Source organism: Melanotaenia boesemani, chromosome 13, assembly GCF_017639745.1.
Source record: "Melanotaenia boesemani isolate fMelBoe1 chromosome 13, fMelBoe1.pri, whole genome shotgun sequence".
Taxonomy (NCBI): domain Eukaryota; kingdom Metazoa; phylum Chordata; class Actinopteri; order Atheriniformes; family Melanotaeniidae; genus Melanotaenia; species Melanotaenia boesemani.
The window spans coordinates 9,043,778-9,057,606 of record NC_055694.1 but is presented as its reverse complement, the minus strand read 5'-3'; the positions used below and the strand labels follow the sequence as shown (position 1 = coordinate 9,057,606).

Genomic DNA, 13,829 nt, shown 5'->3' with positions numbered 1-13,829 from the left:
ATAGCACAAGTAACCCAGGTGGAGAGGTGCATGCTATGTTTTACACTGATGACTTTCCACTAAACACTAATCTGGATGAGAAATAAACTGGAGAAAATGAGCATTTTGCACAGAAGTGAGGAATATCTAGACTGCCAGATTTAAAAAATAGTACCATTAATTTACCTATAATAGAGTTAAATTACAGTTCCCCTTTTAGTACCAAATACAGAGGATCTTTTTAAATCTCATAAATAGTGTGAACAAAATTGGAAGAGATCCAAAGTCATGGTTCAGATTCATCTTCCAATTTCAGGTTAATATTCCACAAATGCTTTGAATAAGCTTAGCTGATTCCTCACGTTCAGCCTGACACATCCAGATTCAGAAGTCAACCACAAAGACGCTCAGAGAGTAAACGTGGGGTTGTACTTCCTGACTTCCACAAGGAGGCGCTCTCTCTCCTCGAGGGCCTGGTTGAGGGCAGCCTGTGCATCACAAAGCCGGGACTCCAAGGTTTGTCTCTGCAAATGCAGGATTATTGGATTGATTAGTGACAGCTGATGCTTTGACTTGGCAATTTCCACCCAGTGGGTTTACAGTACATCAGATTCTACGACAGATGGGTGTAATTACAACACTATTACACAATCCTGTGTGCTTAGACACATCTCTGCTTTGTTTATGTGGAAAAGTGACAGGCCACCAGTGATAAGGCTGTATTTAACAGAGGCAGTGCTCATCTAAAACACTAGCAGAATTTGAATGTCTTAATTTGACCAAAATACAGAGAATGCAAACTTTAACCTTTTCAAAGCATCATAAACACACACTGTTCAGTTTTTATGAGCATCTTCACTCATTTTACAACATTGAACAAAGAGTAACTGGAGTTTGTTAGACCCTAAAGCAGTGACTAAAGTCATGTGCTGAATATTTTGGAAAATATTTGAAAATATTTTAGCAACCAGATGCTATACGCAGTTCTCACATTTGGAGTTAGAAAGGGTGTCGAAATAATCAGCAAAATAATACTGAGAAGCACAATAGAAGCAGAAAATGTGCTTCTATTTCAATGTTGAATTCCATATTAAAAATATAAAAACCTTTAGTAGATTTTAATAAAGTAAATCTAGAAACAAGACAAGACAACCTTTAAAAATGAAAAAACTTTTAGACTATTTGGGAACTTTATTTTATTCTGAGGAAATTGGGAAAAACTATTAAAAAAAGGGTAAAAATGTCAGTTATTTCTAAAATCTTGGCTACAAACTTAATGAGCTTAAACTCAAACAGAATCCAAAATTTCTTGGTCTCACTTACGTCACACTGCTGTTGGACATGGTTGTAGCTGTTAGGGTTATTACGGCCAACCACAGGAACATCTGCTGAGGATTTAGAGTCTGCACCTTCAGCTGCAATCAGGAAGGAAACAGATGAGTGCTTTGACAGCTGATGCAGGAAGGTTAACTCTGGTTTTAAGGTTCATGATTCTCTATCTATTTAGGTGTAGTCACAATGCCGTCATTACATGTTTAAATATAGCACAAAATTTAAGTCAAAAAACAAAGTTTACCTTTTATTCTCATAAAGCCATCATCACCTCGCTCAAGGACTAGCTGATCGATAACAAATTAAGCCGGGACGGGTTGGGGGGATGTAGGGTAGATCCTGGGGCCATCGTTCTGAAACAGGAAAAGAACACTTATCAAACACAAGGAAAAACAAGACTCACCACAGCATACATGCTAACTATGTGCCAACTACTGAAACAAAAAATTGTGATAGTATATGAAATGTATTCTGCACTTATGATGATCAAATTTGAAGAGTGAAGCTCAAAATGGATTGGTACGTGATACTGTCATTGGGATATTGTCAACCTACCTTCATAGTAATGGTGACATTACACACTTGTAGCCTCATTGGCTGTCCATCAACACTAAATTCATCTTCAAGGAAAGGACCAATGTTAGCCACCGTTGAGGCTAACAGGTCTGCCTGGCAGTTTTGCACCCTCACGTCCAGAAAGCCCAGCGACTCGGCCAGAGCAGAGCGCTGAGCTGCAGATGGGCCCATTTCTGCCCGCATGCACAGTGCAGGTGTGTCCCTGTTCGTCTGCCCGTCCTGCCTCTGAATCGGTTCACCTGCAGAAAACAGCCAAACGCTTACATCCCAGCTAAATGCTTACAAATAAACAAACTAGGTTCTCTCTTTGCTGAGACCATGTGTGTATTATATAGAGACTACATTTGGATTACTGCAGGCAGGACACTGACAACCCATAAGCTATTCCACACAACCCTAGTTCAAAGAAAACTAAGCATCTTTTTAAGTTTTTAAAAAGTACAAACCAAATTGAAAAAAGCCTTTTTCCTGCATGAGAGATGCAATCTGCCAAATAGTAAACCATCTGATTTGTAAACAAATCCCTGATTAGCAGACGCCTGAAGTGATTTTTACATGGCAGCACTAACTCTGGCTACCTTGTAATTGTCCAGCTAGAAGGTCTGACTGCTTGACGTTGCCCAACTCCACATTGGCCAGATTCTGTGCTTGGAACGCCATGACTTGGTCTTCACCTTGTGCCTCCATGGTACAAGCTGTTCCACTCAGGATCAGTAACAACACTGAAGACTGCAAAACAGCAAAAAAATTAAATGATCAAATACTTGCTCTAGGTACTGAGTACTGTGCTAAAGTACAGTGATGACAAATTCAATCAGACTATGAAATCTGTTCTAGGATCACAGTAACCCACCATGTCCTGAGACATGTCCTCAGTACTTTGCGAGAGGGAGCTGCTAAGATCAGCTGATGAGCCTCCTTCTGTCCCCGGGGCCGGGCTGCCTCGACTGCCCACAGGTGTATTGTTGGGACGCATCGACTCCATCCCTGATTCTATAAACACAATACAAGCTTAAGCTGGAATGTCTTCTCAACTTTTTTTCCATCACAGTCTGAAAACTTGGTAGTGTCTAAACACCTGAGTCCATGAGAACAACAAAGTTGTCGCTGAAATCACTGTCAACAGAAAGACTTTCATCAGGCAAGCTGCCATCCAAGATGGCACTATCAAAGGATTGCTGGGAGTGTGACTGCTTCATGGGCTGTTGGCGCAAAGAGGGGGAGGAATCTTCTGAACGCTGACCTTGTTCCCTATAAAAACACACATGCACACACTCTGTCAGCAAAGCACAAGCAAACAAAAGCATGAGGTGCACAGTACGAGCTCCATAAACAACATACTTTGTCTGCGTGCTGAACAATTTGCTCACACCTGAGCCACGACTTAGCATGCTAAAGGCATCTTTTGTAATTGTAAATGCCCCTTTAGTCAGGTTTTGTGGTTTTAGATTTTTTTTGTATTTATTTTGTTTTGTGATTTTGTAGATTTTTTTTATCTTGAAGGTTTTATCTTGAAGATTTGTTTTTATTTATTTTTATTTTATTTAATTGATTTATTTTTTAGTTTTTAGTTTTTTGGTTAGTTTTTGGTTTTGTGGTTTTAGATTTTTTGTATTTATTTTGTTTTGTGATTTTGTAGATTTTTTATCTTGAAGATTTTATCTTGAAGATTTGTTTTTATTTATTTTTATTTAATTTAATTTATTTTTTTATTTTTTTTTAGTTTTTAGGTTAGTTTTTGGTTTTGTGATTTTAGATTTTTTGTATTTATTTTGTTTTGTGATTTTGTAGATTTTTATTATCCTGAAGATTTTATCTTGAAGATTTGTTTTTATTTATTTATTTTTATTTTATTTAATTTATTTTTTTTTTTTTAGTTTTTAGGTTTTTGGTCAGCTTTTGGTTTTGTAGTTTTAGATTTTTTGTATTTATTTTGTTTTGTGATTTTGTATATTTTTATTATCCTGAAGATTTGTTTTTATTTATTTTTATTTTATTTAATTGATTTTTGTTTTAGTTTTTAGTTTTTGTGGTTAGTTTTTGGTTTTGTGGTTTTAGATTTTTTTGTATTTATTTTGTTTTGTGATTTTGTAGATGTTTTTATCTTGAAGGTTTAATCTTGAAGATTTGTTTTTAGTTATTTTTATTTAATTTAATTTATTTTATTTGTTTTTAGTTTTTTGGTTAGTTTTTGGTTTTGTGGTTTTAGATTTTTTGTATTTATTTTTTTGTGATTTTGTAGATTTTTGTATCTTGAAGATTTTATCTTGAAGATTTGTTTTTATTTATTTTTATTTTATTTAATTTTAATTTTTTTTTTTTTAGTTTTTAGGTCAATTTTTGGTTTTGTGGTTTTAGATTTTTTGTATTTATTTTGTTTTGTGATTTTGTAGATTTTTTTATCTTGAAGATTTTATCTTGAAGATTTGTTTTTATTTATTTTTATTTTATTTAATTTATTTTTTTTATTTTTTTTAGTTGTTAGGTTAATTTTTGGTTTTGTGGTTTTAGATTTTTTGTATTTATTTTGTTTTGTGATTTTGTATATTTTTATTATCCTGAAGATTTGTTTTTGTTTATTTTCATTTTATTTAATGTATTTTTTTTTTCTTTAGTTTTTAGTTTTTTTGTTAGTTTTTGGTTTTGTGGTTTTAGATTTTTTTGTATTTATTTTGTTTTGTGATTTTGTAGATTTTTTTATCTTGAAGATTTTATCTTGAAGATTTGTTTTTATTTTTATTTTATTTTATTTTTTTTAGTTTTTAGTTTTTTTGGTTAGTTTTTGGTTTTGTGGTTTTAGATTTTTGTATTTATTTTGTTTTGTGATTTTGTAGATTTTTTTATCCTGAACATTTGTTTTCATTTATTTTTATTTTATTTTATGTATTTTTTTTTTTTTAGTTTTTAGTTTTTTGGTTAGTTTTTGGTTTTGTGGTTTTAGATTTTTTGTATTTATTTTGTTTTGGGATTTTGTAGATTTTTTTGTAAACTTATTTTTTCTGTGGTTTTAGATTTTTTTTTTATTATTTTATATTTTTGTAGATTTGGATTTTTTTGTTTGTTTGCGGTTTTGTGGTTTCAGACTTTTGTTTTTGTAGAATTTGCAGTTTTATCTGTTAGAATTTTTTGTAGGTTTTTTGTGGTTTTAAATTTTTTTGTAGATATTTTTTAGACTTTTTTCGTTTTTTTCTTTTTCTGTCTTAAAACATCTAAATGTACAATCCATTAAAATTCTAAATGTCTGTTCTGTAACGCGTCCTTAACAACTTGATGGCACACTTCTCTAAACCGTCTGCAATCGCAGAAAAGAACTTTCGAATTTTGCTCTTTTTGGGTTTAAATCGGACACTTAAATGGTATTTCAGAGAGGCACTAAGGGCGTTATCAAAGCGTCCTTCTGGTGAAATTGCTGCTTCCAGGAGTTTTTTTGGCGATTTATATAATTTGTAAAGGTCTTTTACTACAACTTTGGCTATGTCATGAATATTTTCTGTGTTGGTGACAATGTCACTACCTTCCTCCAAGTCAATTTTATTAAGTACAAGAGTCGCAAGCCTTTCTTTGATAGTTAAGAGGGCCATTGCTGATTTTTTGTCCTTACATTTGGTATTTGACGCAAGCATTATAAGTAGCGCAACAATAAGACTGTCTTTAAACTTGTCAGCCTCAGTAGATGAAATTGATTCTGATGTTTCTTGAGGAGGCTCCTCTTTTTCTTCAGTGAATTCATTTCTTGAAGTGCTTCTGGGTTCAGTTTCTTCTCTGGAATGTGATGTTTGACTTGAAACCGATGTTGAAGTGAAAAGGTGAGAGGACTCTGATTCAGTCGAGGTTGTATCTGATAACGGAATCCCTTCTTGAAAAAGATTTTGAATGTCAGAAAGGGTTTCTAATACTTTTTTGTCCACGTTTTCTTCTGTTGGTTTTTCCATTCCCACAAAAGCTTGCTGCAGAAATTTTACAACTGCATCCTCTGTCATGGAATAAAGGACTTCAGGAGCAAAGGTCCTCTTAGTTCCCTCTTGTATCTTTCTTACTTTTGAAATCACTGAATCTGAAAGACATTTACCTTCAGGTACAATAGGTATCTGATAAAAATGCCCAGTCATAAGATGATCATACATCTTATCAGTTAATTGTCTGGCAAACCTCTGCAATTCTTCCCAACGTTTGATGTTCTCCATATCTTCTGAGCGGTCGCCTATTTGTGCTGACTGATAAATCTTAAATATAAAATTGTTCAGGTCAGTTTTGAAAGTGTCAAAACTTACCTGGGACGTTTCCTTTTTCATAACAGTGATCAATCTTTTCTGACTTGTCGCAGGTAAGTGCGTTAATTCAGGCTTCGGATATTCTGATACAACCCCTGGTATGATATAGGTGTCTTCATGTTGTCGGGAGCTCAAGTTCTGATTGATATCCACAACAAATTTTTCGTCTTGAGTCCTAAATGACGTTTTCAGATTCGTCTTCATCTTGTCAAAGTGGTTTTGTATATTATCTACGCAGCATTTCTTGTTTGATGTAATTTCCGGGATGTTTTCCGATATTTTACAGCACGATCTCGTATAATAAGTTTTTATTTCATCAGCGATTAACGCTAAATTAAAATGTGCTGCATGTGAAACTCTGCAGAACCCTGGAGAATCCTCAGGTGCCGTAAACTCAGGGCTTTCGATGTTTTCTACAATAATGCTGACAATGTCAGCCGCTGTACTCTGTGCTGAAACAGTTGGTTGGACGGGTGAAGAAGCTCGTTCATATTCCTCACTAAAATTTGGTGATTCTGATTTGGACCTCTTGCTTAAAATGTCGCTTATAGCCTCTGTTGCTGACTGAACAGAGATTAACGATTTGTTGCTATCAGTTGACCGTGTGACAAATGGTTTTGATCCTGCGCCTGTTCTTGAGAATTTCTTAAGACGTTTTGCAAGGCATGTTTGTAAACATAGACCAGCATGATTAACCATGCTGCAAAGATGCCTGATATCTCCCATCAAGGAGCAAACATATATAGCAGGTTTTGAAGGAAGTTCCTTTGTGCTTGTTACTTCTGAAAGTATCCTATAAACCTTTCTTTGTATTTCAATTCCTGCCATTTCTTGTAGTTTTTGTGCATGTAAATCCAAATCCGCATCTTTTTCGAGAGGTGCATTCAAATACGTTGAGAAACTCTCCACAATAGAATCTCCCACCTCTGTGTTAATCACAGGTAAAGTTTGATCCTCTTCACTTGACGGAACACGCTCTCTAATCTTTGGAAGCACGATTTTTAAGATTAAAGTGGTTACGGTTTGTATCACTTCTGCTAACAGACCTGCAAGAATAAATTCTACCTCTGAGTCCATTTTTCCTGTAGACAGCAAAGCCCACTGGGCTGCTGAAACTTTTGTAAAATACTTATTCACAATTGGAATAAGATCCTCCTTTTTGATGGAAATCGTTGTTTCGTTTTCTTGAGTAAATTGAGACATTTTGAATTTTTAATATTTCTTGAATCGCGTTACAAGATATGATAATTGTGGGCTGGTGGACTATATATAGCCAATATGTGACGTAATAAAGGCAACGTGACAAAAAGACATCGTCCTCACCAGGCCCCGCCTATTGACGTCATGTATGCCCCATACATATGCCCCGCCCATTTTTGCGTAGGTGTCCAAACCCAAAAATAAAGGTTTCCTAATTAGTCTGTGTCAGACACCTAACTTGGCGACCCCAATAAAAAACACCTATATGAAAAGTAAAACGGTCAAGCTTCTCATCTGGTTAACAATCATGTTTTCTATTCAGTGTTTATCTCCACAAGATTTTTTTAATGTAATTAAAATTTAATGTAATGTAATTTTCCTTTTCAAAACTGACACTGGTTATTTATGTGCTTAAGAGGCAACAAAAAGTCAAAATACTTCAAAAATGCCATTGACACACTTGATCGTTCATGTTTAAGCCATGTACAAAAATAAAACTGCACATTTTTGCTGCACAAATATAAAAAACTAACTGTCTGACTGTACACATACATAAACGTCATCATGTGTCTTATCCTCTGTGATCAGCTGATCACCGTCTTCTCCAGCCTTATGTTTCTCCTCTTTGGTCTGCAGCTGACAGCTTTCCTCTCCAGCATCAGGTGTTCTCTTCATGGTCTGTACACACGTGGACAAAATTGTTGGTACCCTTCGGTTAACGAAAGAAAAACAATGGTTACTGAAATAGCTTGAATCTGACTAAAGTAATAATAAATAAAAATTCTATGAAATTTAACCAGTGAAAGTCAGACATTGCTTTTTAACCATGCTTCAGCAGAATTATTTAAAAAATAAACTCATGAAACAGGCCTGGACAAAAAGGATGGTATCCTTAATCATTTTGTTGCACTACCTTTTGAGGCAATCACTGCAATCAAACGATTCCTGTAACTGTCAATGAGACTTCTGCACCTCTCAGCAGGTATTTTGGGTAAAAAGCAATGTCTGACTTCCATTGGTTAAATTTTATTGAATTTTTATTTATTACTTTGTCAGATTCAAGTTATTTCTGTGACCATTGTGAGTTTTCTTTCATTAACCGAAGGCTACCAACAAGTTTGTCCACGTGTGTAGCTCTCCAGTGTCTGCATCCTGGTGGACTCCATCTCTGCTGCTTGCAGTGTCTCTTTCCTCCGCTGATCTCGTCTTCGTCTTGCAGAGCGTGCAGCGCCTGTGGGTGTAACTGATGTGTGTCCTAGAAGCAGGGGTGGTGCCCAATCTGAGCCAGCCTCCATCATTTCTTAAGCTGGTTGACCTGCAGTTATGTTTGCTGTTATTAAAAAACTAGTAAACATTGGGTGCTTCCATTACATTTCACAATCTTAACCACTTAATCCAACCAGTTAACCATCCCATCAGATCTCACAGAGCACTCTTGGTATTTACCTGCATCTTTAAAATCATTCACTCTGTGACGTTCTAAGATGATTAAATAAAATAAACACTAATCAAACACAAACAGATGAACCCATTTCTATTTCCCTCCCTCTTTGCCTGTAGTTTACAATTGAAGTTAGCCAGTGTGGCTATAGCGACTTTAAAAAACCAAATAAAGTATATTCATTAACATTACTTACACAATAAAAACAACAGCAACAACAAAAACTCTCCTACTTGCCATTATAAAAATGCCAAGAGCAAACACGCATGAAGGGAGATGGTGTTGAAAGTGATGTCCTTCCCTTACCGCTGCGACCCAGGCCATCCAACGCCTCAGTTACATCCTCAACCTGCTGTCCAAAAACCGAAAAAAATCTAACGCTGTGGCCTACTTTTCTACCTTTTTTGTCGTGTGACTTGGTATGGCAGTCTTTCACACAACACGAGTCTCCCATTTTATTAAAGATTATAACGCAGGCAAAGACGATGAACAGTTGTTTACAACAAGGATGCAACCAACATGGCGATTGACTGTGGCTATCCCGAGTGTAACGTCAGCTGACACAGACAAGAAACCTTGCTGAACACACCTAATCCCGCAGCTTGTGCAGCATTCTTCTCTGGACAATCAGCTCGAGTTGTCCCCAGCACAGAACCGGCATTCTAGATTAGCTATCTAATGGCTATTGTCCAGGTAAACTCACAGGTATTGGCATTCCTCCACCTCTTCTACCAATGTGTTCTGCTGACTTATTAGCCCCAACAAGGCAGAGATAGGGACAATTTTGCCTTAAGATCTTCCAATTCAAAAATGAATGCCCACAATCATTGGATTTTTAACTTTCTCCCGCAAAAGTTGTAGTATTACCAAGTGGTTTTGGGCAAGAATAAAATTTGAACTGTATAATTTAGTTTGTTGGGGTTGTAACCCAAACTAAAACTATTGTTAATATGTGGCTTTTTAATAAGGTCTAATTTAAACAATTGAGCTTATTTTCTAGAGATAAAATTAGTGCAGCAGATGCTCCAATATGTGGCAACGAGAAAATAAAAAGGCAAAACCAACGTGTCAAGTAGTTTATTCTTTTTTTTTTTTTTTTTAATTAAAATCTTTTCAACATTGTAGCTTTGGTTCACAGAACCAGTTTTATATTAGTCTCAGTGAAGTGATGTAATTCTACACACATGACAGAAATATTATCCACCCTTTTCCAACATCTGTGCCATTTAATGTTTCCACAATGAATCCTCTGCATAATTTTGAGGTGATCTACATTAAAACAAGTGCAATTTCCAGTGAATTGACCTCACAAGTGCAAGTAATCCACAAGGCATGAACACAACATCACCTCGGTACATACATCCACAGTAGAAAAAAACTTTGTGAGTCTTTCAATATGTCCATCTCCTCCTTTTTGCATGGCACAGCAGGTGAATGTGACATCATCATGAAACCCCTGGAGTGCAAAGGAGGGCTAGTTTAACACGTTATGAGGTGGCTTAACTCAAAGCACCAATTTGTTAGAGGAACAGAGATGCTACTTAACACTGAGGCCTGATGAAAGTGAGGAAACGTCAGAGCTACATATTGGATCCAGCATAGCTTGTTTTAAGTCATACCAGCACGTTTTTATTAAGGCCATGCAGAAACAAACACCAACAGAAAAGATCACATGGTATTCTTAGGTGATACTGAGGTAAATGAGCAGTTTTCCTGCTTTGTTACACCAACATGTAGAGTTACTGATTTTGCATGCAGATGAGAGAATATAAACGTGTTACAAAGGTAGTCATCTCAAGAACTGGATTTCACATTTAAAAAAAAGATTATAGTCTCATTGTTCTTCATGATTTGGGCTAAACCAAAAATGTTGTCCTATTGCTTAAAGAGATAACATTCCTTTTCAAGAATGCAATCATTTGTAGCTTGCAAGGCAACCGCAGCTTAAAAGAAAAGAAATCTTTAAAGGAAACTACTGTGACAAGTCGGCCACCAGAGGTCTCCCAAGTACCTTTACAACATTACTGAATGGAAGTCAAAGATTAAAAAAAATCCCTCTAGCTGAGCGTTGTAACATGAAAAAAGATGAACTGCCAAAAGCAAATCCTGATTCAACAACAGAACACTTGTAGATAAGGTGTAACTGACAGAGGCGCCCTTTTCATAGAACAAACACTGTTAAACAGACACAATAAACAAATCCGTCATTGTTTAAATCCTAGAACGTAACAGATCGCTTCACTGAAAAACACGGTGGCCTGTTAGATAAATCTGCAGCACATCAGGATTTAAGTCACTCAAAATATTTTCCTTCCTAGTGAGTTTGTTAAGTATATCATATTATTTGTACCTTAGATTTGTTTTAAATATCCGGTTCTTTGATTGATATGGCTTACACACACACACACACACACGCACACACGCGCACACACACACACACACACACTGCAGTAAATCAAATGCAATAAAACTAAAAATATCCACTAGAAAATATAAATAAATATAAAAAAACTAAAACAACATATAGAATTAAGTTTAAGTCTGTGATGTCTGATCAATATGCATTACAAGACGTGTAACCTGGCAAGCTATAAAAAAAAAACAACACTTTTTGAGGATTTTAACCTTAAACACCTTCAGACCAGGTAATTATAATTCTGTGCACAATGCTCTCCAGAGGCGAGGGAGAGAAGGAAAGACTTCTTTTCTTTAGTAGATTTTCACCCACAGAGCACACTGTTTCACAATAAAAAAAAAAGAAAAAGAAATATTTCACAGCTCAGAACAATATAACACTGGGAATGATTGAAAAGACTTTTTGAGAATGGGGGAGAGCCTGATAAGAGTGTGTATCCATTCCACCCTGCTGATGAAAACTGTTTTGAGTTGGAAACTGAGATGCTTCATTTTCAATAAAAGCAGAGAAAGTCTGCTATCAAAAAAAGTGCAATTTTCTAAACCTTTCACATTTGTCACAACTGACAATACTTAAAAAATTAACATGATTTTCTTATTTTACACTAAACTAAAGCAACGTACAAGTTTAATTCTAACTCTGACTGTAGATTTGTGGATGTGCCTCTAGTAAACAAGCACTGATCATTAAGCATGCTTGAAAATAAGACTTGTAGTAGAAGTGACCGGTGGACTAGCAGCTTTCTGGCAGTGTCTGTGCATGTGAAAAGGGGTTTTGTGCTTCACCAAGTATTTCCATAGCACAAGTAACCCAGGTGGAGAGGTGCATGCTATGTTTTACACTGATGACTTTCCACTAAACACTAATCTGGATGAGAAACAAACTGGAGAAAATGAGCATTTTGCACAGAAGTGAGGAATATCTAGACTGCCAGATTTAAAAAATAGTACCATTAATTTACCTATAATAGAGTTAAATTACAGTTCCCCTTTTAGTACCAAATACAGAGGATCTTTTTAAATCTCATAAATAGTGTGAACAAAATTGGAAGAGATCCAAAGTCATGGTTCAGATTCATCTTCCAATTTCAGGTTAATATTCCACAAATGCTTTGAATATGCTTAGCTGATTCCTCACGTTCAGCCTGACACATCCAGATTCAGAAGTCAACCACAAAGACGCTCAGAGAGTAAACGTGGGGTTGTACTTCCTGACTTCCACAAGGAGGCGCTCTCTCTCCTCGAGGGCCTGGTTGAGGGCAGCCTGTGCATCACAAAGCCTGGACTCCAAGGTTTGTCTCTGCAAATGCAGGATTATTGGATTGATTAGTGACAGCTGATGCTTTGACTTGGCAATTTCCACCCAGTGGGTTTACAGTACATCAGATTCTACGACAGATGGGTGTAATTACAACACTATTACACAATCCTGTGTGCTTAGACACATCTCTGCTTTGTTTATGTGGAAAAGTGACAGGCCACCAGTGATAAGGCTGTATTTAACAGAGGCAGTGCTCATCTAAAACACTAGCAGAATTTGAATGTCTTAATTTGACCAAAATACAGAGAATGCAAACTTTAACCTTTTCAAAGCATCATAAACACACACTGTTCAGTTTTTATGAGCATCTTCACTCATTTTACAACATTGAACAAAGAGTAACTGGAGTTTGTTAGACCCTAAAGCAGTGACTAAAGTCATGTGCTGAATATTTTGGAAAATATTTGAAAATATTTTAGCAACCAGATGCTATGCGCAGTTCTCACATTTGGAGTTAGAAAGGGTGTCGAAATAATCAGCAAAATAATACTGAGAAGCACAATAGAAGCAGAAAATGTGCTTCTATTTCAATGTTGAATTCCATATTAAAAATATAAAAACCTTTAGTAGATTTTAATAAAGTAAATCTAGAAACAAGACAAGACAACCTTTAAAAATGAAAAAACTTTTAGACTATTTGGGAACTTTATTTTATTCTGAGGAAATTGGGAAAAACTATTAAAAAAAGGGTAAAAGTGTCAGTTATTTCTAAAATCTTGGCTACAAACTTAATGAGCTTAAACTCAAACAGAATCCAAAATTTCTTGGTCTCACTTACGTCACACTGCTGTTGGACATGGTTGTAGCTGTTAGGGTTATTACGGCCAACCACAGGAACATCTGCTGAGGATTTAGAGTCTGCACCTTCAGCTGCAATCAGGAAGGAAACAGATGAGTGCTTTGACAGCTGATGCAGGAAGGTTAACTCTGGTTTTAAGGTTCATGATTCTCTATCTATTTAGGTGTAGTCACAATGCCGTCATTACATGTTTAAATATAGCACAAAATTTAAGTCAAAAAACAAAGTTTACCTTTTATTCTCATAAAGCCATCATCACCTCGCTCAAGGACTAGCTGATCGATAACAAATTTGGCCGGGACGGGTTGGGGGGATGTAGGGTAGATCCTGGGGCCATCGTCCTGAAACAGGAAAAGAACACTTATCAAACACAAGGAAAAACAAGACTCACCACAGCATACATGCTAACTATGTGCCAACTACTGAAACAAAAAATTGTGATAGTATATGAAATGTATTCTGCACTTATGATGATCAAATTTGAAGAGTGAAGCT

The 13,829-nt window shown here is 35.8% G+C and overlaps 2 protein-coding genes across 6 annotated transcripts in view; both read right to left on the bottom strand.

The window, feature by feature from the left end:
* Window positions 1-449: 449 nt before the first annotated feature.
* Window positions 450-13,829, bottom strand: part of uhrf1bp1 (UHRF1 binding protein 1) — a 28,228-nt gene continuing 14,848 nt past the window's right edge. The window contains exons 19-22 of one of the 5 annotated variants that reach the window (XM_042003082.1): window positions 13,567-13,675; window positions 13,314-13,405; window positions 12,353-12,514; window positions 9,902-10,255 (exon numbers count right to left, since the gene is read on the bottom strand). In XM_042003082.1, coding sequence (XP_041859016.1) covers window positions 12,398-12,514; window positions 13,314-13,405; window positions 13,567-13,675 — 318 coding nt within the window. In that variant the 3' untranslated portion in view covers window positions 9,902-10,255; window positions 12,353-12,397. Of the gene's footprint in view, window positions 504-9,901; window positions 10,256-12,352; window positions 12,515-13,313; window positions 13,406-13,566; window positions 13,676-13,829 lie in introns of those variants that run through there. The other 4 variants (XM_042003085.1, XM_042003083.1, XM_042003087.1 and 1 more) reach the window with 4 other exon arrangements.
* On the bottom strand, window positions 1,614-3,314 carry LOC121651154 (UHRF1-binding protein 1-like). Its single transcript, XM_042003098.1, has 6 exons — window positions 3,229-3,314; window positions 2,966-3,138; window positions 2,741-2,880; window positions 2,466-2,616; window positions 1,867-2,126; window positions 1,614-1,664 (listed from the first exon to the last, which is right to left on the bottom strand). The coding sequence occupies exons 1-6, from the start codon at window positions 3,276-3,278 to the stop codon at window positions 1,614-1,616; spliced, it is 825 nt and encodes a 274-aa protein (XP_041859032.1). The 5' UTR covers window positions 3,279-3,314.

What these genes read in the sequence shown, in the direction of transcription:
- LOC121651154 (XM_042003098.1), bottom strand. Translation starts at nt 3,278, where the DNA reads ATGCTAAGTCGTGGCTCAGGTGTGAGCAAATTGTTCAGCACGCAGACA. An exon ending in TTGTTCAGCACGCAGACAAA is followed by an intron (nt 3,139 to 3,228) that starts GTATGTTGTTTA and finishes GTGTTTTTATAG; the next exon opens with GGAACAAGGTCAGCGTTCAG. An exon ending in ATGTCACCATTACTATGAAG is followed by an intron (nt 1,665 to 1,866) that starts GTAGGTTGACAA and finishes TTCCTGTTTCAG; the next exon opens with AACGATGGCCCCAGGATCTA.